The 25,233-nt window shown below is 41.9% G+C and overlaps 2 protein-coding genes across 14 annotated transcripts in view; one reads left to right on the top strand and one right to left on the bottom strand.

The window, feature by feature from the left end:
- Positions 1 to 421, bottom strand: part of GABPB1 (GA binding protein transcription factor beta subunit 1) — a 19,546-nt gene extending 19,125 nt beyond the window's left edge. Inside the window, exon 1 of one of the 3 annotated variants that reach the window (NM_001012622.2) lies at positions 242 to 421. In NM_001012622.2, coding sequence (NP_001012640.2) covers positions 242 to 244 — 3 coding nt within the window. In that variant the 5' untranslated portion in view covers positions 245 to 421. Of the gene's footprint in view, positions 1 to 9; positions 197 to 241 lie in introns of those variants that run through there. The other 2 variants (NM_001005816.2, XM_046899044.1) reach the window with 2 other exon arrangements.
- The window catches only part of USP8 (ubiquitin specific peptidase 8), a 25,520-nt gene extending 287 nt beyond the window's left edge, over positions 1 to 25,233 (top strand). Inside the window, exons 1-21 of one of the 11 annotated variants that reach the window (XM_040706758.2) lie at positions 2,761 to 2,871; positions 5,845 to 5,954; positions 9,140 to 9,313; positions 9,700 to 9,844; positions 10,451 to 10,536; positions 13,061 to 13,205; positions 13,573 to 13,630; positions 14,372 to 14,513; positions 14,826 to 14,988; positions 15,740 to 15,884; positions 16,054 to 16,274; positions 17,374 to 17,952; positions 19,164 to 19,253; positions 19,881 to 19,961; positions 20,322 to 20,584; positions 21,157 to 21,369; positions 21,745 to 21,955; positions 22,517 to 22,753; positions 23,458 to 23,600; positions 23,945 to 24,077; positions 24,278 to 25,233. In XM_040706758.2, the coding sequence (XP_040562692.1) occupies positions 9,207 to 9,313; positions 9,700 to 9,844; positions 10,451 to 10,536; positions 13,061 to 13,205; positions 13,573 to 13,630; positions 14,372 to 14,513; positions 14,826 to 14,988; positions 15,740 to 15,884; positions 16,054 to 16,274; positions 17,374 to 17,952; positions 19,164 to 19,253; positions 19,881 to 19,961; positions 20,322 to 20,584; positions 21,157 to 21,369; positions 21,745 to 21,955; positions 22,517 to 22,753; positions 23,458 to 23,600; positions 23,945 to 24,077; positions 24,278 to 24,463 (3,348 nt within the window). In that variant the 5' untranslated portion in view covers positions 2,761 to 2,871; positions 5,845 to 5,954; positions 9,140 to 9,206 and the 3' untranslated portion in view covers positions 24,464 to 25,233. Of the gene's footprint in view, positions 1 to 2,760; positions 3,285 to 5,844; positions 5,955 to 9,139; positions 9,314 to 9,699; positions 9,845 to 10,450; positions 10,537 to 13,060; positions 13,206 to 13,572; positions 13,631 to 14,368; positions 14,514 to 14,825; positions 14,989 to 15,739; positions 15,885 to 16,053; positions 16,275 to 17,373; positions 17,953 to 19,163; positions 19,254 to 19,880; positions 19,962 to 20,321; positions 20,585 to 21,156; positions 21,370 to 21,744; positions 21,956 to 22,516; positions 22,754 to 23,457; positions 23,601 to 23,944; positions 24,078 to 24,277 lie in introns of those variants that run through there. The other 10 variants (XM_040706756.2, XM_046899130.1, XM_046899131.1 and 7 more) reach the window with 10 other exon arrangements.

Here is a 25,233-nt window from a genome sequence, read left to right as displayed (position 1 = left end):
GGGCCTTACCGTGCCGCCGGCCCGGCCGCCGCGACGAGGAGCAGGGGCGCGGGAAGCCGCCGCTCATCGGCGCCCAAAAGCCCCACACAAAAGTCCCCGCTGCGCCCGGCGGAGGGACACGGCGGCGGAGGGAGGGGAGGGGCGCGGCCCGGCCGCCCCGCCGCCAGCGCGAGCCCCGCGCCCCGGCCTGAGGCGGAGCGGGCGGCCCGAGGCGGCGCTGGGAGGGGCGCGCGGCACTTACCATGGGGCGCGGGATTTATCTTATTACACAAAAATCCGCGGCCGGAGGGGCTCGGCGGAGGGATACGGCCTCGCTGCCGCCAGCCGCGCATGCGCGGAGGCGCGGGGAAAAGGCGGGGGAAGCGCGGGCTGGAGGGGCCGCCATGTTCCGGCCGCTTCCCGCCCGCCGGGGGCTGGGCCCGCCCGTGGCCGCGCGGAGAGGCCCGCTGCGCTGGGGGGGAGGCGGGGCCACGGCCAGGCTTGGCGTTCCTCTGCCGCGCCTGTGGGGCTGCCGTGCCCGGAGCGTGGCTGGGGGCTCTGGGCACGACGGGCCTCGGGCCGCTGCCTGCTCTGGGCCTCTGGGCCCGAAGGGATGTTTGGTATGCCTGACAGCTCCGCTGAGCCCACAGCTGGGCAGCCCTGGCCTTGAGCCCCAGGGTTGCCCTGCAGACATTAGCTGGTGCTCTGAGACACTTGAGAGTTTGGCTCAACCCAGGCGCAGAATGCTCAAGCAGCAGAATGCAATGCTACAGTAAAGCATGAGTCCCATAATCTACATCCTTCAGGAAGTGGTATCAGTCAGTGAATTCCCCCGTGTTATTTTTAGAGATGATTACACTGTCTGGATTCCCTTCATTTCTACCAGCCTTATCAAAACATTATTTCTGCCCCTGACTTGCTGAACGCAGCTGGTAGCCACGTGGGCACTGGGGAAGGAGCCTGGACGTTGCTGGGCTGCTGTGTTTCTCATTCACACAAACACTGCAAGCCAGCCCTCACTGTCTTTTCCATCACGGAGAAGTACTTCACATCTCAGCAAGCACCTCTCACTGCTGGTCGTCATCATGCAGCAGCTTGCACAAAAGCATTTCTGTGTCCTCACAGGCATGCAATGGTGGCATCTGTTGCAGTACTGTGGAGGAGCACAGCATTCCGTGCTGCTGAAAGTCTGAGGGGAAGAATTCACTCCATGAAGTCACGGTTCCATTATCACTATATGAGTTTCATAATCATGATCACAACTTAGTGAAGTAGTGAAGAAAAAAGTTATATTTCTATTAGAATTCACCGGAATTAAGGTGAGAGATTTAAGGCAGAGATGTCTGACCCTGATCGCAGCACAGCTCACATCTGTAAAGTGTGCAGTTTGTTCTGCTTCGTGTCACCCAGGTGTACGGGAGAGTAACTTGAGGCACTTGTCTACATAGTTTGATATGTGGCACTTGTCTAAATAGTTTGATATGTTCTATTAAAAAGCATACCGATTCCTACAGCTGAAATTCTTTTTTTTTATTATTATTATTTATTCACTGTTGCTACACAGTAACGTGCTGGTAGGACACCTCAGGCAACTCCACAGCTCATTATAGAGCAATGGAGGTATCAGCATGTCTTAACAAGTGTTTGAATAGGGTGCACTCATTGCACAGGCAGGTCCTCCCCCTCCTCTATATGGCCGGATACATACATGTTATAGAGGGCTGCTCCAAAAGTAATGCCACCTATTTTATGATGTTGGCCCACAATGGCAGAGGCAGATGTTGGTGGTATGGCAGTGGAGGTTGAACCTTCCCACAAATATTCCATTATATTTTGTTGTCGTGCGACAGATGGCAGCAGAGGGGCAGTCTGACAAAGAGCATATCAGCACAGTGAGGCAGTGGGTGGAACATTTTGGCAGTGTATCTGTTGTAGTTTCTATGGCAATAAATACGAGGCACTACTTTTGGAGTGACCTATGTACATGCAGAACCAAAGGATTTTCTAACACAATTCCTTCATAAAGGAGAAGCAATGAAAGGTCCCTTTGGACAAAATGGACTGAACCCAAAGGACAGTGATAGGACAAGGGGGAATGGTTTTAAGCTCGGGGAGGGAAGGTTTAGATTGGATGTCAGAGTGAGGTACTTCACAGAGAGTGGTGAGGTGCTGGAACAGGCTGCACACAGAGGTGGATGCTTCATCCCTGGGGGTGTTCAAGACCAGGCAGGATGAGGCCCTGGGCAGCCTGGTCTGGTACCAGATCTGGAGGCATGTGGCCCTGCCTGTGGCAGAGGTTTGGAACTTGATGATAGTTGCGGTCCCTTCCAAGCCTAGCTGTTCTGTGATTCTATGACAGCAGCCAGTGTGGACTCAGCATCACCTTTCCCACCCTCTCCACCGTCACGATGGTTTCACAGCCGCCTGACTTTCCTAAAGGAGATGATCTGTCTTTTGCCGGCTTCATTTTGCAGAGGACTGCAGCACAGGATGGAGCCAGGGCCGCTGCTTCTTTTCCCCTCCGTACAAGCACAGACTCTCCAGCACGCGCTCGGCCCTCCCCGCTCCTATTCCACCCGCACACCGACGCGGGCCGTCCCTCAGACGTCAGCTGCCTCTGGGCGGCCCGGGCCCGGCAGCGCGGGGCCAGGCGGGGAGGAGGGCCGCAGCCACCGCGCACCTCAGCGCCCCGATAGGATCGCGGGGAGTCCCCGCCTTCGCCGTGGAGCGGGGCCCGACTGGGAGGGAGGGTGGGAAGGAGGGAGAGGAGGAGGGAAGATCGCCGCCGAGTTCCGCCTCAGCAGCCATGGCCGCGTAGCGTCTCCTCGGCAGCCGTGTTCGGACATGGGCCTGCCCCGGGCCGGCGGGCTGAGGCAGCGCGTCCCCGCCGCGGTGAGTACGGGGCCAGGCCCACCGCGGGCACCGCTCCGCGCCCTTCTCCAGCAGCTGCGGGAGGGGCGGGCGCCCTTGGAGGGGACCACGGGCCCGGGCGCGCCGTGCGGAGCGGGGGTGCGGCCCACAACGGGCGGCGGGGTGCGGGGCCGGGCCGAGCGGAGAGGAGCGGGCGGGGAGCGGCGGGGGCCGCAGCATTCGGCGCCGCGGTGACCTTGGGCGGCCACAGCCCCCCGGTCGCGGCGTGAAGGGCCGGGGCTGGGCGGAGGGGGCGGCCGGAGAGCCGCTGTCAGGGCGGTGCGGCGTCACGGATTGCTGCGGGCCGGGCCTCGGTGCGGGATGAGCCGCTGCGGGAGTCGGGGCCGAGCCTCCGTCACTGCCCTGGCACCGGGCTGCTTGTAGGCCGGAATTCGGTATCTAAAGGCGTAAAGATGCGTCTGTTTTTACTCAGGTTGAAGACCTTTCAAGCTGAATGTATAAAAACAAACTTTTTTTTTTTGTTTTTAAGTTAATTTCATAGCGTCTTCCTCCCCTTCTCCCTCCATTAACGTCAGTTAAACGCAGAACATACTGAAAAATCCTTTTGATTCCCCAAAAGGAGCTGTTCCTGCGCACTGCTGTGCTGCCAGGCCACAGGCATGCCTGTGACACCCCGCTGTGTGGCACGGCTGAGGGACAGCAGTTGGGACGCTGGGTGTGAGCACCAGGCCCTGTGCCAGGCCCCGTGCTGCCTCTGCACACCACATTGCAGAGCTGAGGCCCGTGGGAGCGCAGGAGTCCGCATGAAAGTTCAAGACCTCACAGAGAGCACCAGCACTGCTCTCAGTCCATGGCACTGCATGCTGCCTGCAGTGTAACTGCTTCTGCGCGTCGCTCTTGCTGTTGTCATTCCACTTAAAGCTTACTCACATCCGTGGTAAAGCAGGCATGGTAATTAGAGGTAGAAAAACCTGTTACCAAGAGGTATGCTTCCCCTGTCCATGTAAAAATATTCGTTTTAAGTATTCTAAATGTCCCTACATACCCAAACACGATTACCATTATGTTTTTGGGATGTTGGCCTTGTTTCTAGCTTTCCTGAGAGTGAACAAGGGACCCGAGCCAGTGCTTCAGCTGAGAATAGAGCCATGGATTTGACTAATTTTCATTTTCAAGGAAAACAGTTGGCAAACCTGAAATAGGTTGGTTGCTCTTCCTCACAGAGCTGACTAATAGTAAACGTAGCTGTCATGGCTTCTTCAGTCCCTTGTTTTATTTACAATTTTATCATCCAGTTTTGTTTTGTTATTGAGGAAGGAGATATTCTCTCATAGGTATATGAAGGGTTCACTGATTCCTCAGCATTGCTGTTGTATTGATGCAGTGACTGTAAGTGTGGAGGGCAATGGAAGGCAAAAGCAAGACTAGTCAATTTGTGCTAGCCCAGCAAGAGTGTATTCTGATAAAATTCATGCAGTTCAGATAAGAAAGTACTGTTCATTGCAACTCTTGTAGTGGGATCAAACACACCTTCACCAAGTTCCATGGTGCAATCTCCATGTGTTTCACTGCTGTTAACTATTCCTAGACTTTTTGCAATTATTTTGCTGGACAAAGCATAGCGACCAGGTCAGTTGGGAATCTGATATCTGTGAACACCAAGGTTCAAAATCAGCTGGTTACGTTTTTGTATGAAGGAGCTGATTATAATTCTGAAATCCTAGATTCTTTGTAAACATAAAATCTCAGGCCAATGAAAAGTTCTCCTTAAATGGAAGTGGATTATTGGTAAAGAGCAGCAGCATTTGACTTCAGAACAATAATTCTTATAGGGGAATTGATGATGGTATGATAAGAAGATAAGAACCACAGTGAGTAAAAGGAATAGTTGGGAAAACTTCTGGAAAGTTTAGGTAGTAAGGGCAGTTTGGGCTAGGATGCTATAGAATCCTATACGATATTCTATGCAATGCAATAAAACTCAGGCTCAGGTCCATGTGCAAAAATTGCCACTTTTTGTTTCCTCTTTGCTTCTGTTGTGGAAGAGATGATGACTGACAGAAGTATAGTGCTCCTTGTCTGCATACCTGTGTACTAATCCAGGTACTTGTAAGTGCTTGACCACAGATCACTTTCTGTCCGGGTGGGTAGCAATGCCTCATGCCCGCACGGGAATGGAGTCAGGCTGAGGATCAGCTGAATACCCAGCATCATCTCCAAGTTTTAGTTATTGTGTTCTAGCAGCACTGTACTCAAAATGCAGTGATAAAACTACGGGTAGTTTCTGCTAAAAAGCTGTTAAGAGCTCATCTCCTTTTCTACTTCCCTTAGTGTACAGGAAGATACTGCCTGGTTGTTACTGTATGTCCCAATGTTATTAGATGTTGCGATTGAAAAGAAGCCTAACGCAATCAAGAATGCTATTCCACTGGTTCTGTTCATTATTTTTCCCAGTGTTGAATAATGGAGAAGAGACCCAGATATGCTCCCCGAAACCGCTGGTTATTATTTCCTATTGCTACTTTTGTTTAAGAATAACACAAACTTTGGTTTGGATCAGTGTCACTGTAGGTGGGAGGCCGTTGTTGGTCACTAGCTCTGTCTGTCTGATGTGTTCATTCAGGTTCTGTCGTTAGGGTCCTCAGCAACTTGAGCAAAATTGAAAAGTTTATCTTTGTGAATCTGCATCAACTCACAGAGTGGTAACTGCCTTGAAAAATAATATAAGGACAACATGAAGGGAGAAGCACACCTTGAACTGCAGGAGTTTTAAGGGTCCTCCTGAACAGCCAGCTCTGATAGCGGTCAGTTAAGGAACTAACTTTTCTTCCACATAGAAGAATGAATTGGAAGCTGTAATTAAAAACTTAGATTAACATCTGATGCATGCTGCATGTAATTCCATTAAGTAGCCTGTTGAGAACTTGATTCCCTCCTCCCCTGCCCTCCCCGAAAGTATTATTTCTAATCCATCCTAAACTCATTTTACTGCAGCACGATGGATGAGTTACAGTGCTTTGGAAGGTCAAAGAGTAATACCTCATTCATCAGCTGCCGTGGGGAGCTGCTCATCTGAAAAAGGTGTACAAGTTTCTCCAGATAAGGTATAAGTTCAGATAAGTTTAGTATTGTGTTTGGCAACTTAAAAACCTTTAGTTTTAACTCTAGTTAATAAGAGTGGGAAAGTACAGAAAGTCAGTTTTTGTTCTCAGCCAGAGCTCAGATTTATCTTCATCCATTCATTCTGCATTTGTAGAAATGAGGTTCCAGAACAGCTGCATTATCAATGCGTGTCAGCAACGCTGGAAATTGTGCAGGCATCTTCTGCCTTGCATTCAGTGGCTCTCATCTTCCACATAGTCTTGTTTTTTCCTCATACACAGTAATGTGAAGTTCACATCTTTTTCAGAAGATTTATTTAGTTATATTCTGACAGAACTCAGCCAAATTTTGCCACTTAAGATTAAGAAAATACCAATTACATAACAGCAAACGTTGAAGATATATTTAGAAAGGACTTAGAGCTTCAAAGAAAAAGTCTATTTGCAGTTCAAGGCTGCCAGTTAAATACGTGTTTTGAAGGTAGGATTAGACATGCTGCGCTAAGATCTTAGCACAAGTGAAGCCTTTCCTTGTAAGTCTGCAAGATTATTTGAAAAAACAAGTACGTCTTTGCTTTAGACAAAAAATGTGTTTAGATTGGGAAGGTCCTTTAGTTAGCAGTTGGATGTGTTTTGTTTCGTTTCTACTGAATGTAGAACTTCTGATTGGTTTTCTGCTTTGTTTTGGCAACTAAAGACCTCCTGAAAGTTAAAGCTAAGCATAAGGCACGTCATATAGGGTAGGGAAGATGCATGGGGTATAGGATGAATTCCTCATTTTATGTGCTAAAATTAGTATTTGAGGATTTTATGATTTACTTCCTAGAATTATGTGGAATGCAGTCTCCTAAGGAAGGATTTTTGACAAATGTTCTAGGTTTGGACAAATGCTATGTAATTGGAAATTTAGCATGAGCAGCATCTGTGTCTAAACACTGTGTTACCTACCTGGTGAGGGCTGTGTGCCATGGGAAGGCCCATCCTCTTCCCCTGCCATCCCCAAGGGCTAAAATAGCTTACGCTATAGCATATGCAAAGATTGGAGTTAGGCTGTCTGCGTGTGACTTAATGGACTGTGTCCAGTTCTGGGCTCCCCAGTTGAAAAAAGACAGGGATCTCCTGGAAGGAGTCCAGCAGAGGGACACAAAGATGATTGAGGGCCTGGAGCATCTGCGTGTGAGGAAAGGCTGAGAGACCTGGGTCTGTTCAGCCTGAAGAAGAGAGGACTAAGGGGAGGATCTGATTAATGTTTATGCGTACCTAAAGGGAGGTGGGAGGCAAATGGATGCAGCCAGGCTTTTCTTGGTGGTTTGTAGTGATAGGAGAAGGAGTAGTGGCCTAAAACTTGAACACAGGGAGTTCCATACAAATGTGCAGAACTTCTTTACAGTATAGGTGATGGAGCACTGGAGTAGTTGCCCAGAGAGGTGGCAGGGTCTCCTTCTATGGAGATATTCAAGCCCTATCTGGACACTGACCTGTGCAACCCGTTGTAGGGAACCTGCTTTAGCAGAGGGTTGGACTCCATGATCTCTTGAAGTCCCTCCCAGCCCCTGCAGTTCTGTGATTCTGTGACTGCTACACACAGAACGTCAGATAAGAAGATATAACAGTCTCTTCTGGCCAACTCTGCCTAAGTGTGTAACCACTGCTTGGGAGTACTTCCCAGAGGCCACAGAAAGACAGCTGTACCTGGGAGTTCAACAACTACAGCATGGCCAAGATGTTTCAAGCAGACTTCAGTCTGCTCTAACCTTCGTGTGTCTTACCAAGGCATAATGAGTTCCCTTGCCATTGGTAGAGCATCTGTGTGCAGGGGTTGGTGTTAGGCTACTCATACGATGAGTCTGTAGCACAAATTTTTATGGTACAGATAGGTAAGATGGTTTCTGAAAATATATTTACTGGCTTTATAGTTGAATAAACTTACTGGATATATGACTTTGAACATTCTTAAATCAGCATTTCCTTCCTCCTTGTTTTCCTTATTCTTCTGCTTGTATTCTTGACAAGTTACCTAGTGTTGTTTCAAATAATTCTATCAATTGAGGAGGATTAATTTATACTGTTACCTATTCAGCCAGTCTTGCATGAATAATACATACAATAGATAAAAGAGGACTGTTATGAATGATTAACATTTAAATAGTTGCAATTTAAACGTTATTCCCCTTTTGGCAAGGAAGGTTTGAGTGCAGAAAGGAGCTGGGCTCCTTCAGCCTGGAGGGGAGAATGCTCCAGGGAGACCTCACTGCAGCCTTCCAGTGCCTGAAGGGCACTTACAAGCAGGAGGGGGAGCAACTTTTTATGGGCTGGTAACGACAAGACAAGGGGGAACGGCTTTAAACTAAAAGAGGGGAGACTGAGATTAGATGCGAGGAAGAAGCTCCTTACTCAGAGGGCGGTGAGGCCCGTGCATGGGCTGCCCAGGGCTGTGGGTGCCCCATCCCTGGAGGCGCCCAAGGCCAGGCTGGGTGGGCCCTGGGCAGCCTGGGCTAGGAGGCCCACAGCCCATGGCAGAGATTGGGGCTGGGGGGGCTGTACGGTCCCTTCCCACCCAAGCTGTTCTGTGATTTTATGATTCTTAGCATTTTTTTTTTCTTCTTTCGCTCCTTGAATTGTTTCTCACTCATGCTCTGTGCTACAAATGATTGCTCAGAGTAAACATCTGATTTTGTTTGTTTGTTTAAATAGCAGCATATTTCTGTAAGAAATTCTGGTTTTAAAGCAGTAATGTAGATTAAATGCCAAAGACATAGGTGCCAGCATGTCAATGGTTTGTGGGCTGGTCCATCTTCTGGGGAACATAGTTCTTCTCTTCTGGACAAGTATGTGGAACTAGAGCATTTGCTCTTTAACTCCCAGTACACTGCATGATGTTATGATGTGGAATACCGATAACCAAAAACCATAAAGCCATGACACAGCACTGTAGTATTAGAGTAACATGTCACCAGGTTGTAGTGGACCAGGTCAACCACTGGAGCTGCAAGTGATTACCTGTGCTTAATTTACATTTAGAATTATTAATTATAATTTACACTTTAACTATGTGAGTTCTAGATTGTTTTATATTCCTGTTGATTCACGTAACATGAGCTAGATTAGGCAATAACCACAAACAGGTCACTATAGTAACTGTATTAAAATACTGAAGTATAATTGGGCTTTTTTTTTTCCCCCCCTAGAAAACTACTGGTAGAAGCTTGTAAGAAGTTGTACCATCCTAGAAGGGAGATAAATAACAACATTAACATGCCTGCTGTGGCATCTGTACCTAAGGAGCTGTATCTGTGTACTTCATTGAAAGATCTCAACCAGAAGACAGAAATAAAGCATGAAAAGACCAATAGTACAAAGAGGTATCTATTTTCTAAGTGATTTGGAATTAACTATACAAAATACATCTCTCAGAGGCACATAGTAAATAGAATTTTGATACCTATGCAAGTTAGATTGTTTCCTTATGTATTCAGCAAAGTGTTTTTTAAAGTACTTTTTCCCACATCACAGCATGCTCTTCCAACACAGAAGACTTTAAATGAGGCTGGTGAACAAACTAGCAAAGAGAAACAACTTGGAGGAGCACGATTCTAATTCATGTTTAGTGAAGGCTTTGTATTATGATGGTAAAAACCAAACAATACGTGGGCAGAGGCTGTGAACACTTAAAATAGTATCTTGCAATTAAAAGGTGCCTGGGGACAAGCCAACAATCGTGTGCTTTACACCTCTTCTTTGATTGCAGTTATGTGCAGAGTGCCCTTAAGATTTTCAAAGCCGCAGAAGAATGCAGATTGGACCGAGATGAAGAGAAAGCTTATATCCTGTACATGAAATATGTGGCTGTTTATAATTTTATTAAAAAGAGACCTGATTTTAAGCAGCAACAGGTATGAAAACCTTCTGACTAACCTTTTCTGCACTAGTGAAAGTGCTAGAAGTACAGAAAGTTATATTAATACCCTTCAAAGGATTACACTGATATTACATAAATTGCCTCACATGCACTGACATTTCTCCTTCCTATTTTTGACAGGTTTTTTTCTTAATTGCTTTTATAGTTTACTCTTATCAATGACACATAAGATACATAAATAGGTGCGTGAATATTTTGCATGGAAAGCTAATCCTCTCATCTTTTCCATTCCAAGATCCTTTGGGACAATACCAAGGAGTTTGGGGATTGTGGAGTGTGTTTCTTTTATTCATTTCAAGCCTCCTTCACCAAAAACACATGAACGTGCATTTTTGCTTTTACTTCTGCAACTAGAATCATCTTTTACTGAGCAGAACTGCCCTGTTGGTATTAGTGCTATGGAACAATTTTAATGACAAACTCATGTTTGAGGGGAAAATATTTGACTCAAACAGTACCTTTTGTTGCATTATCATCCTTATAATACAGTATTTCTGTAGATTAGCTATTCTTGATATACACAGAAGTAGGCATCATTAAGCTGTACTGTTAATATGTGGGCTGATGCTTGTAATTCTAGGATTATTTCCATTCCATTCTTGGGCCTACAAACTTAAAAAAAGCTATTGAAGAAGCTGAAAGACTGTCAGACAGCCTTAAACTCAGGTATGTGAATACAGCAGATGATACTGTTCAATAAACATGAAGCCTATGCGTGCAGTTTCAGGCTTTCACTGCAATATAGTAGTAGGGGATTGTGCTTGCAGTATCACCTAGATACCTGAAATTACTGACAGCTTAAATAATTTAGCTACAATAGTGTGCTTTTACAGATTTTTTTTTTTGTCATTGTGTATTCCAATAACTTGCCACTGTCTGTGTTATGTTATAATTCTTGGTGACTATGATTTATTGATAGCATTTCCTAGTTTTGTTTAACAACTCAAAAAGAAACCATAAGATAAACTGTATGTATACTAGGACAGATCAAGAGCCTTTTCCTCCTCCTCACCCTTTTCGTCAGTCATCTGGGACCAAATACACTGATGAGTGTTACTGGTATTTAGGTATGTTTAAAGCCCTCCTAATATGGCTTGGTTTGTACTAACAAGACATTTCCAATGACTTTTTTGTTCCCCAATTCTTTGGCTAGTTGCTACACATTTTCTTTACCTCTCCCATTTCCATAAACATCTACGGAAAGGCAGGTTTACCACTATGTAACTGGGCTGGTGCTAAGGGGCTTCTTGTAGCTCCCCTACACTTCTCAGTTCTAAGCCTTTGTGCTGTAAGCCATGAAATTGACAGTATGTTGTAAGATGGACTTAATCCTATGTGGTAGTAGTTTGTTGTGCTTCCAGCCATATTTGCTATTCATATCCTCAGCTGCTGGCTGTCTTTGCCCCTTCTCCACCTCTTATACTCTGTCCCATCAGTCAGGCATGTTCCCCTCCCCCACACACGCACATTATTGTGAAAGCTTACCCATCCTATGCCTTTTGAAGGGCATAATGTAAAAAGTCAGCTTAAGAGAATGATTAAATAAGAGTGTAGCTACATGTATATTAAAAAAAGGACTTGCCAAAGATGTCTGATGATATTATATTTGAAACAATCTTCAACTATTCCCTATTTTTCATTAGGCCTTGCAATTCAGCATAAGCTACAAATTCACTGAAAGAGTTGACTCTGATAAAGTTATAAAAAAAACACTACACAATAAATTCTAAATTGTAATTTGTAGCTTTTTATGAAATTGAGTTTTGAAAGTTGACACAGTGAATAACTTCCAATTACAGTGACTAAAATGTGTGTTTGTTTAAAGGGAGGATAGATGGAACATGAAACCACTTTGCAGCTACACAGAACCATAAGAATTATTTGTATAATTTCTCTTCCAGCCCATAGGCCAGCAAATAATTTAACTGTTAGTAGTCAACTCAAAGGGGAGCTGCTGACACATTGTGTAGTCTTAGAATTACTTCTATGAATGAGCCACTGTGTACTTCAGAGGCATGTCAGGGCATACATGGAAAGCTGACTGGTAAATATACCATATTGACTGAACTCAGTGAAAACTTTAAATATGCTTTAGTTCCATTAGCTTCCAAGAACAACAAGCTCTGTTCTTGATTTGGCAAAGTCATTGTAGATTGGAAGTCTGTTTAAGAAATAAAATCAGGCTTGCAGCCTACTTCCTATTAGTGGCCAATTAGTAGAGCAGGGTTTGAGGCAGAATTTGATGTCATGATCTAGTTTATTTACAGAGTGCTTAGTATGAAATAAAGTATAGTAGTTGTCATTTGAATCCTTATTAGTCAACATCTAATTAGAATGAGCAGTTATTAATACAATTCAATTCTCAAGCCTTACTGTTTGGCTCAGTCATCAACATTGTTGGTTCCAAACACTTTTTGTTTGGTGGAACACTAGTAACCCTCATCATCTCAATTGTATTAAATATGATAGAATGGTCTTCAACAGCATTGTGACTGTAAAAGCATTAAGTTGATCTAAAAGCTGTAGGACGGAGGCCACTGGTTTACAGTTCTGTGATTGTCCTTACAAAGGCAAGTGGCTGAGAGGAACACCTATATGCAAGACTTAAGTCCACAAAAAAAAATTGCATGTGATTTTTGCATAGATGCCACTATAGTCTCAGAATTTGAAATAGACGGCAGGAAAACTGGTAAGGGCATAACAGAATTGTAACAACTTACACCCTGAAGATGACTGCTGCCGTACAGGTAGCTCTGATCCAACTTCTCCAAAAAAGGAAGTTCAGAGAACTGAAATAACTTTCTATTATCTGCACTGTTGCAAAACCACAGAAAATACCTCGGATGACTGTTACAGTATATAGAAGCTTACCTGCAAGTGACCAGTTTGTACTCCTGCTTCTATGAAATGAAGAGCCTATTGCAACTAGTGACAATGGCTTTAAAGAAAAAAAATTGTAAGCCTGAAGAGTAATGGCTGTGGAATAGGAGAAGAAAATCATACCAAGAGCAGGAGAAACAATACAGACAGTCATGGAGGGAAATGGGAGTTTGTTGCAAGGAGTGGGTGTTGGGGAGTTTTTCACCCATCCACCCCAGGACTTGCTATTGCTGTAGTAATTAACTAAGGCCAGCTTATCATGTGATACTGGAGAGGGGGGAAAAAAAAACCAACACTTTTGTTTCCACAGATATGAGGAAGCTGAAGTACGGAAAAAACTTGAAGAGAGGGACAGACAGGAACTGCAGAAAAAGCAAGAACCAAAAGATGATGGAAAGAGTTCAGCCAAAACCTCATCAGAAAGTACAGTAGATTGCAAAGGAAAAAGCCAAAGGGTAATTAAAGATTTCTGCAAATTCTCTAGTTCAGTTGTAGTTTTAATCTACTGTTTGATATTTATTACCTATCTCCAGCTCAGAATCATACCACATTGTTTTGTTGTGGGTTGTTTTTGTGTAATTAATTTATGCTCCCCACTACCTTTCCAAAGAAAACTCAGAAGGTTGAGTCCTACCAACCTTGAAGTCTTGCTTAAGAGAAACTTTGAAAGAAGCTTCCTTTTGCTAAACTTCCTCCTCAGGCATAGTTTGACCTGTTTCCCTCCAGTTGTATGAGAGTCAGTGTCTGCTGGCCACCTCGGTTCTGAGTATTAGATCTTCATTTAACTTAATGTTTTTTTTTCCCCCTCTCCTTACAACACAGATTAATGGCGAGACGAAGCATTCACTGGAAAGAAAGGATCAGGCTGAGAGTTTTAGTGGTAAGAGATAATGTTTACACAGGTGTGAAAAAAGTCTCCATACGCTGATGCACCTATCGCTTCTGCTGCCGCAGTTCTTTAAAGTTATTTCAATGTCAGAATATTTGGATAAAATTTTGCTATCCTGTATTTCAGTAATAGCAGCTTAGTGATAAAGCTCTGTATTTAGATCTTCATTACTTTTCTTGAACTTTGAAAGTTGACCTGAGGTTTTTTTGTTTGGTTTTTTAATAACTGAATTTATAAACAACAAAAAATATCTTTTCAACTAATAAGAAAATAATCCAGGCAAGGCTGAAGCATGTCAGCTGTTTCAGTTAAATAAGAAATTTCCCCTGCCCGTCCCAGTCCTGTTTTTTTTTCTTGTAATAAATGTGAAAATGTTCCTCTTCAGCTGGGAACTCTAGAGAACATCTGCAGTATATAGCTCATGAGTGCTTGCCTATATAGCTTATGTTAAATGAGACCGTGACAAATTAAACTCATTTATCACCAAGCATGCAATATTGTCAAGTTCAGCAGGTTAGCTGTTAATCACTACAGCAGTGGGAGCAAAAGAATCAGTCTGCTCTGCAGTGTCTCAGCTCCATGGCTTTGTGGGAAGAACGTGTATTAATGTATTCTGTACGCTTTTCTGTTCTGTGTCATCTGTTTACAGTCTTGCTTACTCCAGAAGTGATGATAGCTATCTCCATTTACATTGTAGCTTGTAGCATCTAACAGCTTTTGTATTTCAAGGAGCAGTGACAGCTGAGAAGTTGTTTGCAATGATGACAGACAAAACCATTGAATTGATTATAATGGATACTCGAAGCTTGAAGGACTACCAAGAATCCTGTATTCCAAGATCTGTCAGCGTTCCAGAAGAAGCTATCAGTCCTGGGTATGGAATAATGTTAAATGATAATGAAACATTTAATTTCTCTGAATTAGTGTTTCTTGCTTTCTCTTAAAAACAAAAACCTAACTCTGCATTAGAAAGATCATATGCCTTTACAGCTCATACACTTCACTTTCAGAGTCCCTGATACACACAAATTGTTGAAATATATCCAGACTCTGTTCTTGCATGTTCCAACTTAAATCCAGAGAACATATATTTTATCCAAACACATAAATGTATATGGTTCTTCATAGTGTTGGACGAAGTGTTGCTTGTACATCTGTCATTTAAATGCATATTGATACATTTCAGAGTTACTGCTAGTTGGATTGAAGCTAGACTCCCAGAGGATTCTAAAGATCCATGGAAGAAGAGAGGACACTTTGATTATGTTGTACTGCTGGACTGGTTTAGTTCTGCAGAAGACTTAAATATAGGAACAACTCTTCGGAGTCTGAAAGATGCACTTTTTAAGGTTAAGTTTCATATTTTATATTATTTCATCTCAATAAATAAGGCAGTCTTAAATCACCTATAATTCCAAAGTATATGGATGACAATGACATTCTCGGTAAACATCCTGGTTCAGTTTTCAAAGACTGCTTATTTTGATAGCAGAAGTAGAGACTGAGGCTTTACTTCCCCCTGCTTATGCTGTAGTAGTAGAACTAATTCCTTAAACAGGCAAAGAGCAGAATGATTCAACTCCCCAACAGTTAGCTGGTAAACTTTAAGTACAAATATAGTTCAGGCAGTTCTCCCTGTTTACTGCTTTACAGGATAGTTCCTAAGCCTCTGTGCCTTATTCATGTTCTAATATTTAAGGACCTCAGGAGGAGGCCAAGCTGAAGCCTGAACTCCGAAGGAAGTTAACATGATGCTTACCAGTGCTCCTAATCACTGAGCAAACTTGTTAGATAAAATGCTGAAGTAAATGTTGTAATAAAAATATTTTTCTGCACAGAGGATTGTCACTTGAAAAAGTAGTAAGTGGGTCTGTGTTGGAAAAATTTGGGCCTGTTGTATGTAGAGACAGAAACTTCAATGCTGGAAGCTCTCCAGACTCTGTTCCCCAAAGTGGCTTTACATCCAGCTTAATTCTTACCTAAAAAGATCAAAAGTAACTTCTTAATTTAATGTCTAAAAAGAAAAATTTCAGTAACATGGTTAAGATTGCTTCCACACTGTGTTCAAATCATTTAATTTCAGGCTCTTTTTTCTTACAGTGGGAAAGCAAAACTATACTGCAGAATGAACCTTTGGTTCTAGAAGGAGGCTATGAAAACTGGCTCCTTTGCTTTCCCCAGTACACAACAAATGCTAAAGTAACTCCACCCCAACATGGCAAGAGTGAAGCAGTAACCGTGTCTTGTAAGTATAAAGATGTCTGTAACTAATGTACGCAACATCATTTAATTGTGTTTGAGATGGCCTTGTTTGGGGCTACATCTCTAAATCTAAACTTGAGGGTCTGGTGGAACTTGAGGGTTACTTTGTTGTTGTAAGAGCCATCTCACGTTTTTTCTCCCTTCTATCCCAGTGGATTTTACGTATCCATCTCTAGAAGAGCCAGCTCCTGCTCCACCTGTTGCCCCTATAAAGCCTTCTCCAACAGAAGTGGTTGAAAATGAAGAAACTGGAGCTAATTTGGAAGAGAGGCTAAAATCACTGAACAGACCAAGTGTGGAAGGTGCTGCTGTTCCAAAACCTGACAGCTCATTTGTAGTTAATCCAGCATCGATAACAAGAAGTATCCCTGAGGTAAGTTGTGCTCCTTTCTTTCAAATTTGGTACAAGGTTAATCTATCATATGCAGAAGCCTAAATCCCCAGAGAGAGGTTCTTGGTATTTGTTTAAGCCTTGTAAACAAGAACATAGGCATAGAGATAATTAGAATTCTGTGAAGCCATCATAAATAATCCATAGAACTTTATGAAGATGAATATACTTGATGCAATCATAGAGTTTTTGCTGAGGATTTCTATACAAGCACAGCAGAAAATAGAGGTCAGCAACCGCTCATTAATTCAAGAATTCCTTAAGGAGGTTTTCTAATCAAAACATACAGATGATGAAGCAGGAAGGGCAATTAAACAATGTCTTACCTTGGCTACTCCAAAGCTCTCCTTTCCAGGCACCATATCTTCCTTCAAACAGCAAAACATTTAGGTGGTTTGTCACTCCTTGTCTAGTGCTGAAAACACGGGGACTTCTTTCTTCCTCTCATGGGTAGTGTGAAACTTTCTAAAGACACCTTTGTAGAGTTGTTGCGCTAAAATAATTTGTTTTCTTTGGGAGATAAGGCTAAAAATACCAAACTCTTTGCCTTTTTTAGATAATTCCTTTAACATATATTTCAGTTAACAAAAACTTTATTTTCTTGCTTGCACTAGACTAGCCTTTGTACTTTCAGAAGTTCTGGCATTTAGACAGTACCCTCTTCTAGGTCTGAGCAGAAGTCAGTCTTAAATACCTCTTACATCAGGCACACCTGCCCTAATTAGGTAACAGAGCATGTGATTGAGAAAGCCATGCCCAAATTAGGCTGCCTGATTGCCCTAAAATGATCACCTTCGAAAGCTCAAGAATAAAGACCTGAGTTGCAGTAATGTATGCTTAATGCTGTGCTTATGGTTCTGTAGGGCTTGTTGACTCTTACCTCACATCTGGAAGTTAAATGAATACCTGATTTTATAACGAGCATCTGAATTACCAGATCTACTGAAATTGAAGGTTGATTCTCTGTCTGGCAGAAATCAACTTTATATGCTCTTCATTCTTTTATACATCTGACTTAGAAGTCCAGCCAAGAGAGCACCGGTAGCTGTAGTGAATTGTTCTCCTGTGCTTTCTGTTATAGGTTGATCGTTCTAAAAAGCCTTCAATAAAGATACCTGATGATAATAAATCAAAATCTGAAAGTACGCTCAGTGACAGCCAACCTATTGAGAAGGGCCGCGTGGTTCCGGACCGGTCCACAAAGCCATTACTTGATGCTAAGAGTGTTCTGACAGAAGAAGAAAAAAGCCGTGTGCATGCAGAAACTGCTGCTCTGATGGAGAAAAACAGACGAGAAAAAGAACTGCGGGAGAGGCAGAAGGAAGAACAAAAAGAGAGAATCAAGCGAGAAAAGGAAGAACAGGAGCAAAAGGCAAAGGAAGAACAGAGAGAAAAGGAACACAAAGAAAAGCTACAGCAATCCAAGGAGGAGAGGGAACAGAAGGAGAGAGACGAGCAGATAAAAAGAGAACAGGAGGAGAAGGAAAAAGAAAAAGCACGCAAAGAAGCAATAGAAGCAAAAAAGCAAAATAAAAATGAACCAGAAAGCATTGATGCAAAAAAGGTTGAGACTGACAAAATATCTATAGAAAAAAGAGAAAAGGGAACTCGAACACCGGATACGCAGAGACGTGTACTGGGTGATGTATCTCCAAATAAGGTCAGTGAAAAGCGGGGCGTGGAATGCTTGGGATGATTTCAGTGCCTTCTGAAGTGAGATAGCATCAGTGTGGATTTTAAATATATACAGTATTGGAATCTCATTTAGGCCTGCTGTTTTTACATAAACATATAGGAGAACGCTGAAACCAAGAGTCAAATAAGCTTAAACTGGCTCAGTTCTTCCTTGTAGGTGGGCAGCGTGGATTCCCCGTAAGATCATAAAAATTACATCACGAAGGTAGAATGGATGGTTCACAGTCTGCCATCCTCTATTTCGACTACAGAGCCATGGCAGCATTTTCTCTCACACCACTCTAGTAACATACACTGTACTGTAGTAACAAATTCTTAGGACAGAATCACATTACCATAACAAACTCTGTAGTGCCCCCCCAGCTGCATGAACAGTGATGTAACAAGATTTTGTTGGCTAGTATTGGAAGTGAAGTAAGCACCAGTCTGTTATTTTTGCTGAGAACAGCCCTGTTCCAGCTCTCTGGGGGTTGTGTTTTCTTCTTCCCTCCAATTCATGAAAAATTTGCAGAATTTCATTTTGATTGTGAAAGAATGGTCCGATTGCTCACCAGGAACCATTTATGAAGTTAGGGTACTGAAACTGATGACTTCAAAAACATTTCTCAAGAAGATGCACTAAGGTATTCCTTTCTCCCTTAGCAATTGCTTGTGAAATGGAAATGATCAAAGGAGCCAAAACTTCCTAGACAACCTTAGCACAGTCGTTCTTGAACTTTTGTTTGATTGACAGGGCAACTTCACATAATCCTGAAATGACTGTCCATGATAAATTCATAATCTTGGATTTACACATTGTCTTGTTGATGGAGAAGCTTTATCACAGTGAAAAGTACAAACAAAAGTGAGGAAAAAAGTCTTTATTTAAAAAGAAAGTAACAACCCCACAGATCTTAATGGAGAAAATGGTGCACGTGGAACACTTAATTTCTGAGCTCTTGAGAATAGTAAGTCTGTCTTACGTAACACAACATTCAGTTACAAAGGCTATTCCAAAAAATCACTACGTAAGCTAGCAATGCAGAAAGTGATGTGTAGATAGCTGCTGTAAGGACTTCATTTAACAGCAATGAGAAAAGAAAATTTAAATTTGCTTCTTCCCTATTTTGCTTTATCAGCCTTCTTTACTGACAGCCTAGATGAAAATTGAAAGCCTTCTCTCAAAATCTTTTACAGCAAACTGAGGTTAAAGGACAACCAGACAGTGGAGCTCAAAAGCCAGGACCCCTTAGAGAGGATTCTGAACAAGATACTGAAAGACTTAAAGTAAATACACTGTGTTTCATGTAGCCAAAAACAATCAAGTGCAGATGCTTTGTGATTATTATTTCATGATAAATTCTACCTCACTTTAATTTTCAAAGTCATTATCTTAAGAAAAGACTGTGCTATGCTCATAGCTGTTTGACTTCCTTTTGTTTTGTCATATTCATCTGCAAAAAAATTGTGAGACTTTCACGAGAAATTTTCATATGCTTCTGATGGCATTAACAAGTGTTCCACGCTCATTTGTCATCTCATGCGTACTCTGTTGCATACTAGCTGGGAAGGAAGAAAAGATCTTTGCTGTGTGTTTAACAAAAGCACATATTTCTAACAAAGTGGCTTAACCAGGGGAGGAATGGAGTAGTCAGGATATTGCGAAGCTGAATTGTCTTTTCTTTTTCCTGGAGCATGTCAGCATACGGCTTTTGTCTCTGTTGAGCGGTAGGAAATAGTAGTACTGTGTTGCCATTTTTTTGTCCTACAATGAGTTGCGTTTTCAGCTGTAATGAAGGATTTCTTATTGAACTGTTTTGCATTCAATCGTGCAACTACATAGGGAAGTCACAGGCAGCTTGCTGCTCTGTGTAGGTAACTGTACGTGCCTTACGTTTCCGTTGTATTTATTAGTCCCAGCGGGAGCCATTGACCAGAGCACGAAGTGAAGAAATGGGGAGGGTAATACCAGGACTGCCTGACGGTTGGGCAAAGGTAACTTTCTATTCTGATGTCATAATCAAGCTCCTTGTGCAATTTCCCAGTGCCTTTCAGTTGTCACATTTTTAAGTCACATCTTTATTTTTGCCTCTTTGATTTCCACACGCAGTTATTTTCTGACTTCTTTCTGAATTTTCTGTAATGAAATCAGGGAAGCTCATCTGCTGATTCTAGTACTAAGGAGTTGCTGTTTAAATGCATGTAGGTGAAAGTGGCACCTTCCGCTAAATTTAATCCACTAAGTATTGAGGACAGTAGCTATTGTTAAGGTCTCAGTGTTTAAGAAACTCATGTATTGTTCCTGCAGTACTTCATAAACCTAGTTTTAAAACTCTTTTCCTTTCCCCCCCAAAGTTTCTGGATCCAATCACTGGAACCTTTCGTTACTATCACTCGCCAACGAACACTGTTCAGATGTATCCACCAGAAATGGCTCCCTCATCCACCCCTCCAGCCACCCCACCAACCCGCAAACCCAAGCCACAGGTGGCTGTTGAGCGGGAACGAGAGCACTCCAAACTGAAACGCTCCTACTCATCCCCAGACATAACCCAAGCCATTCAGGAGGAAGAGAAGAAAAGAATTCCTGTAACTCCTGCAGTCAATCGTGAAAATAAGTATGTTTGACAACCTTCACCCCCAACTTATGGGATCCCAGCATAATAGGAATATTTTGTTTTCAACTCACTGAACTCTAAATGTTCTAAGTAGATTTGAAAGAATACAGGAGAGTTTTTCTTTGTAGACTTCAGTGCACGGGCAGATATGTTTTGAGAGTTAACATAATGCTTGATTAACATGTATTTCAGGGGTCATGGTGTCGTTGGATGACAGTTGCTCTTTAGGTCTTGGTATTTGTGTTAATGTATTAAATGCCAGTCTCCTGGCATTTTCAGTCTGTGAAAGAGAGTGTTTAATTTTTAAACGTGAAGAATTAGCTGTTAATTTAATTATATAATTAATTAAAATAAATTAATGCTGATTTAGCCCATACCTCAGCCCGATTACAGGCCAATGTATGTAGGTTTGTCACTGTTTATTTAACTGGCCTTCAGTACCCTAAATGATGTCATTTGGGTGACGTCTTGCGCTCGGATGTTTTGCTGCCTGTGAGGCAGGTGGTTCTGGTGGGTTATGTGCATGGTTTTGTCAACTCTCAGACTGCTAAAAAATAAATCCTTCTTTGCAGACCAGCCTATTACCCTAAAACAGAAATTTCAAGACTCTCTGCGTCACAGATTAGGAACCTTAATCCTGTGTTTGGGGGATCGGGACCAGCTCTTACAGGACTTCGTAATCTAGGGAACACTTGCTATATGAACTCCATATTACAGTGTCTGTGCAACGCACCTCACCTAGCTGAGTATTTTAACAAAAACTTGTATCAAGATGATATTAACAGGTAACAATCTCTCGTATTCTCATCCTTTTATTTACACTTGAAGGATAAAAAGTGTTTTTTTCAATTAACAATTGTGAAGTCAGGTTAATAGGGCTGGAGATTTTTTCCAGAGATTTCTCAGAATTCAGTCGTGGGCCAGAATAGGCTTTACTGGGCAGTCTGAACTAAATTCTGCTGAGTGCATTCATACATAAGCCTCAGTTGTTTTCTGTTGATTGTAGTACACTTACATAGCAATCGGCATAACAAGCTGGGAATAGCAATACCTTCTATCAGACCAATGTTGAATATTTAAATTATAGCATAAAAGTAGGCAGAAATTTCAACTCCGACTAACAGCTTTTTTGTTTTTATTGGAACTGTTTAATTGTATAGGTCCAATTTCCTGGGGCATAAAGGTGAAGTGGCTGAAGAATTTGGAGTAATAATGAAAGCTTTGTGGACAGGACAGTATAAATATATCAGTCCAAAAGACTTCAAAATTACAATTGGGAAGATTAATGACCAGTTTGCAGGATACAGCCAGCAAGACTCCCAGGAGCTGCTTCTCTTTCTCATGGACGGCTTGCACGAAGACCTCAATAAAGTAAGCCATATAGGTTACAAGTCATACATCTGCTAAATGAGCACAATAAATAAATATTAAAATATCTTACAAAGTATAATGGGATTTAAGTTGTGTGCACATGGAGGTGCCTTTTGGGTATGGTTGAAACAGTTGACACAAATGCAGGTTAAGCTCACCGTGGCTCTTCAGAGACAAAGTCCCATTTCTGTGACATCCCTCTGGCTGGCAAGTTTTACATTACCAACATGGCTTGCTGTTATGGGTGTTTAGCAGGTGACTTTTGGAAGAAAACAGTATCAATCCCAAAACAGAAGTTGTTTAAAATCTACATTAGTTTGCAGTGGGTACATATTGCTGCTTCTGTTATTGCAATGTTGTATAGATGGAAATACAAGTATTTGGGATTATAGAATTCAATTTTGTGAAGTGTAAGATATTGATGGAAACAGTGGAAGAAACCTGTGGAAGAGAGCTCAGGCAGATGGTTATCCTGACACATTTAAATGTCATTTAAGTGTTCTTCCTTTTTTTTAATGTACATTAATATATGGCTAAGGTATGCCAACATCTGTTATACAGGCTGACAACAGGAAAAGATACAAGGAAGAAAACAATGATCATCTCGATGACCTCAAAGCAGCAGAACTAGCCTGGCAGAAGCACAAACAGCTCAACGAATCCATTATTGTGGCACTCTTCCAAGGCCAGTTCAAATCAACAGTGCAGTGTCTCACGTGTCACAAGAAGTCCCGGACCTTTGAGGCTTTCATGTATTTGTCCTTACCACTTGCATCCACTAGTAAATGCACACTGCAGGTAAGGTGATGCTAGAGATGAACATCAAAAACATTTCTCTTCGACTTCGTTACGACGCTGCCCAGAGAGGCTGTGCAGTCTCCTTTGTCAGACAGGGATGTGGTCCTGGACAGCCAGCAGGAGGTGGCCCTGATGGCCTCCAGAGGACCCTTTCAACTTCAGCCCTTCTGTGATTTCTGTGCTCAGCCTCTTATCAAAGCAGTTTTCAGTGTTCCAGCTTAACTTACACCAACCTGAAACGTGAACAGATCTGAGTCTGTTACTGTTTAATTCTTCTAAATTAAAAAAAAAATAGATCATATCTTAAGAATTTTAAAACACAAGCAGGATGGAAATATTGGAAGCACAGCATCGGAAAAGACATGTAGGATTTGCTCGTCGGTCACACTATAAACGTTTTGTGGTTTTTTTCTTTAAATCATAGAATGGCCTGGGTTAAAAAGGACCACAATGATCATATTATAAATAAAGTATGTATATAAATATTGTAGGCATTCTATGAAGATCTGGCAGATGATTAATACAAGCAGTAAAACTTCCACAGGTGGATTTAACTCCATTTTCTTCACCTTTGTGAAACATGGTGTGCAGATAACAAGCAAGGTGCTGCAAGTTAACAAGCAAATAGGAAATAAGCATTTTTACTCCATTATCTTAAACACCCGTCCTTCACAATCCATACTTGTGTGTTCTCTTCCTTTAAGGAATGCCTTAGATTGTTCTCCAAAGAGGAAAAGCTCACCGATAACAACAGATTTTACTGTAGCCATTGCAAAACTCGAAGGGATTCTTTGAAAAAAATAGAAATTTGGAAATTACCACCTGTGCTTCTCGTGCACCTGAAACGGTAAGTGAAGTAATGGTTAATGGAAATGAATTAGGAGGAAATGACCAGGATTTGATGAAGATTGGTTGTTCTCATGCAGTCGTTTACTATTTTTGATTAGAAAAAGTTCCAGTTGTATTGCCAGTTGCATTGATACAAGAACTGTATTTCCACCTGAGTCTTTACTGGGCTGTAGTTCACAAAGCACTTCTACAGGAGCACATGTGTGAGCATGAACTGTTTGTGAGACAGTTTAATCTTTAGTCGATATCAAACCTGGGTTGAAAACAGGGAAAATTCACACATGGCTTAACATTCTTAAATAGCTTGTGAATGACTTCTAATGATGCTTTTTAATTCTCTAGATTTTCCTATGATGGAAGATGGAAGCAAAAGCTTCAGACCTCTGTAGATTTCCCATTGGAAACTCTTGACCTTTCACAGTATGTTATTGGTCCAAAGAATAATTTGAAGAGATACAATCTATTTTCAGTATCAGTAAGTAATTCACATTTCAAGTTACTTCATCTTTCTGCTAAGGCTTTATTTACAACCACGGCGACCAAAAGAAGTTATGTTCTAAAATGAATGCTCAGTATTTAGTTGAGAATCTCATATTCTACTTCATTTTTCTTGACCAGGTAAGAAATGGAAGCTTTCAAAGCCATCAATTTCTTCTTCTCTTTTTCCACTTACAGAATCATTATGGTGGGTTGGATGGAGGGCACTACACCGCCTACTGCAAAAACGCCTCAAAACAGCGCTGGTTTAAGTTTGATGACCATGAAGTATCTGAGATCTCAGCATCATCTGTGAAATCCTCAGCTGCATATATTCTCTTTTACACTTCTTATGAACAAAGAGCAGTGGATATGGCCACATAAAGTAGTATGGGTTAAGAAAACTGGTTTTCTTTTTTATAAGAACAAAGTAGTTATGGGAAGGCAAATAAACATGCAAAACTATGGCAGATGTAGTCATTAAAGTTACGGGGATGGTTGCAGCAGCTTCTCTGCAAGCAAGCTCTTTCTGGCCCGTACTATTGCTTAAATCAGAGTGATTAATAATGCTTGTGGTAATACTGCCATCTGTGAAACCATTTAAAAGCATACTTTGCATTACCGTTTATTTAAAAAAAAAACTATATTTTTAGTCTGCTCCAAGATTAAATTCTAGCTTAGTCATCTGAAATCTATTAACAAGTAGTTGAAGATGTCTAAAATTCCCAAGGCATATCTTGATTTTTATCTTCATTCTTTCACTGGTATGGCCTTTTCACATTTCTAACCTTAAGCTTGATTCTACTGTGAATACTCTAGAATGATGTAAACAGTTAGGAATGTCAGTGTACATATTGATTGCATACTTGCACATCAGAACTATGTATATAATAAAACGTTGTCCTTTTTGTGAGAAACTCTAAAACTCAGAGGATTGCTTTAATTTGCCAGCTCTTAAGTAACTGCAACACTACTTATTTAAAAGAAAAAAAAAGCAGAGCTGTATTTTTTGTTAGCTTTTGTCAATATTTGTGCACTTCAGAGTTACTCTAAACAAACAAGACTTTCCTTTTTAATTTTTTAATATAAATTTTCATGTATACATGCATTAAAAACCTTAAGAAATGATTTAAAAATATATCCTGTTAAACATA

This window comes from Gallus gallus, chromosome 10 (genome assembly GCF_016699485.2).
Source record: "Gallus gallus isolate bGalGal1 chromosome 10, bGalGal1.mat.broiler.GRCg7b, whole genome shotgun sequence".
NCBI lineage: Eukaryota > Metazoa > Chordata > Aves > Galliformes > Phasianidae > Gallus > Gallus gallus.
The sequence above is the reverse complement of the archived record's forward strand: the minus strand, read 5'-3'. Positions and strand labels throughout refer to the sequence as shown.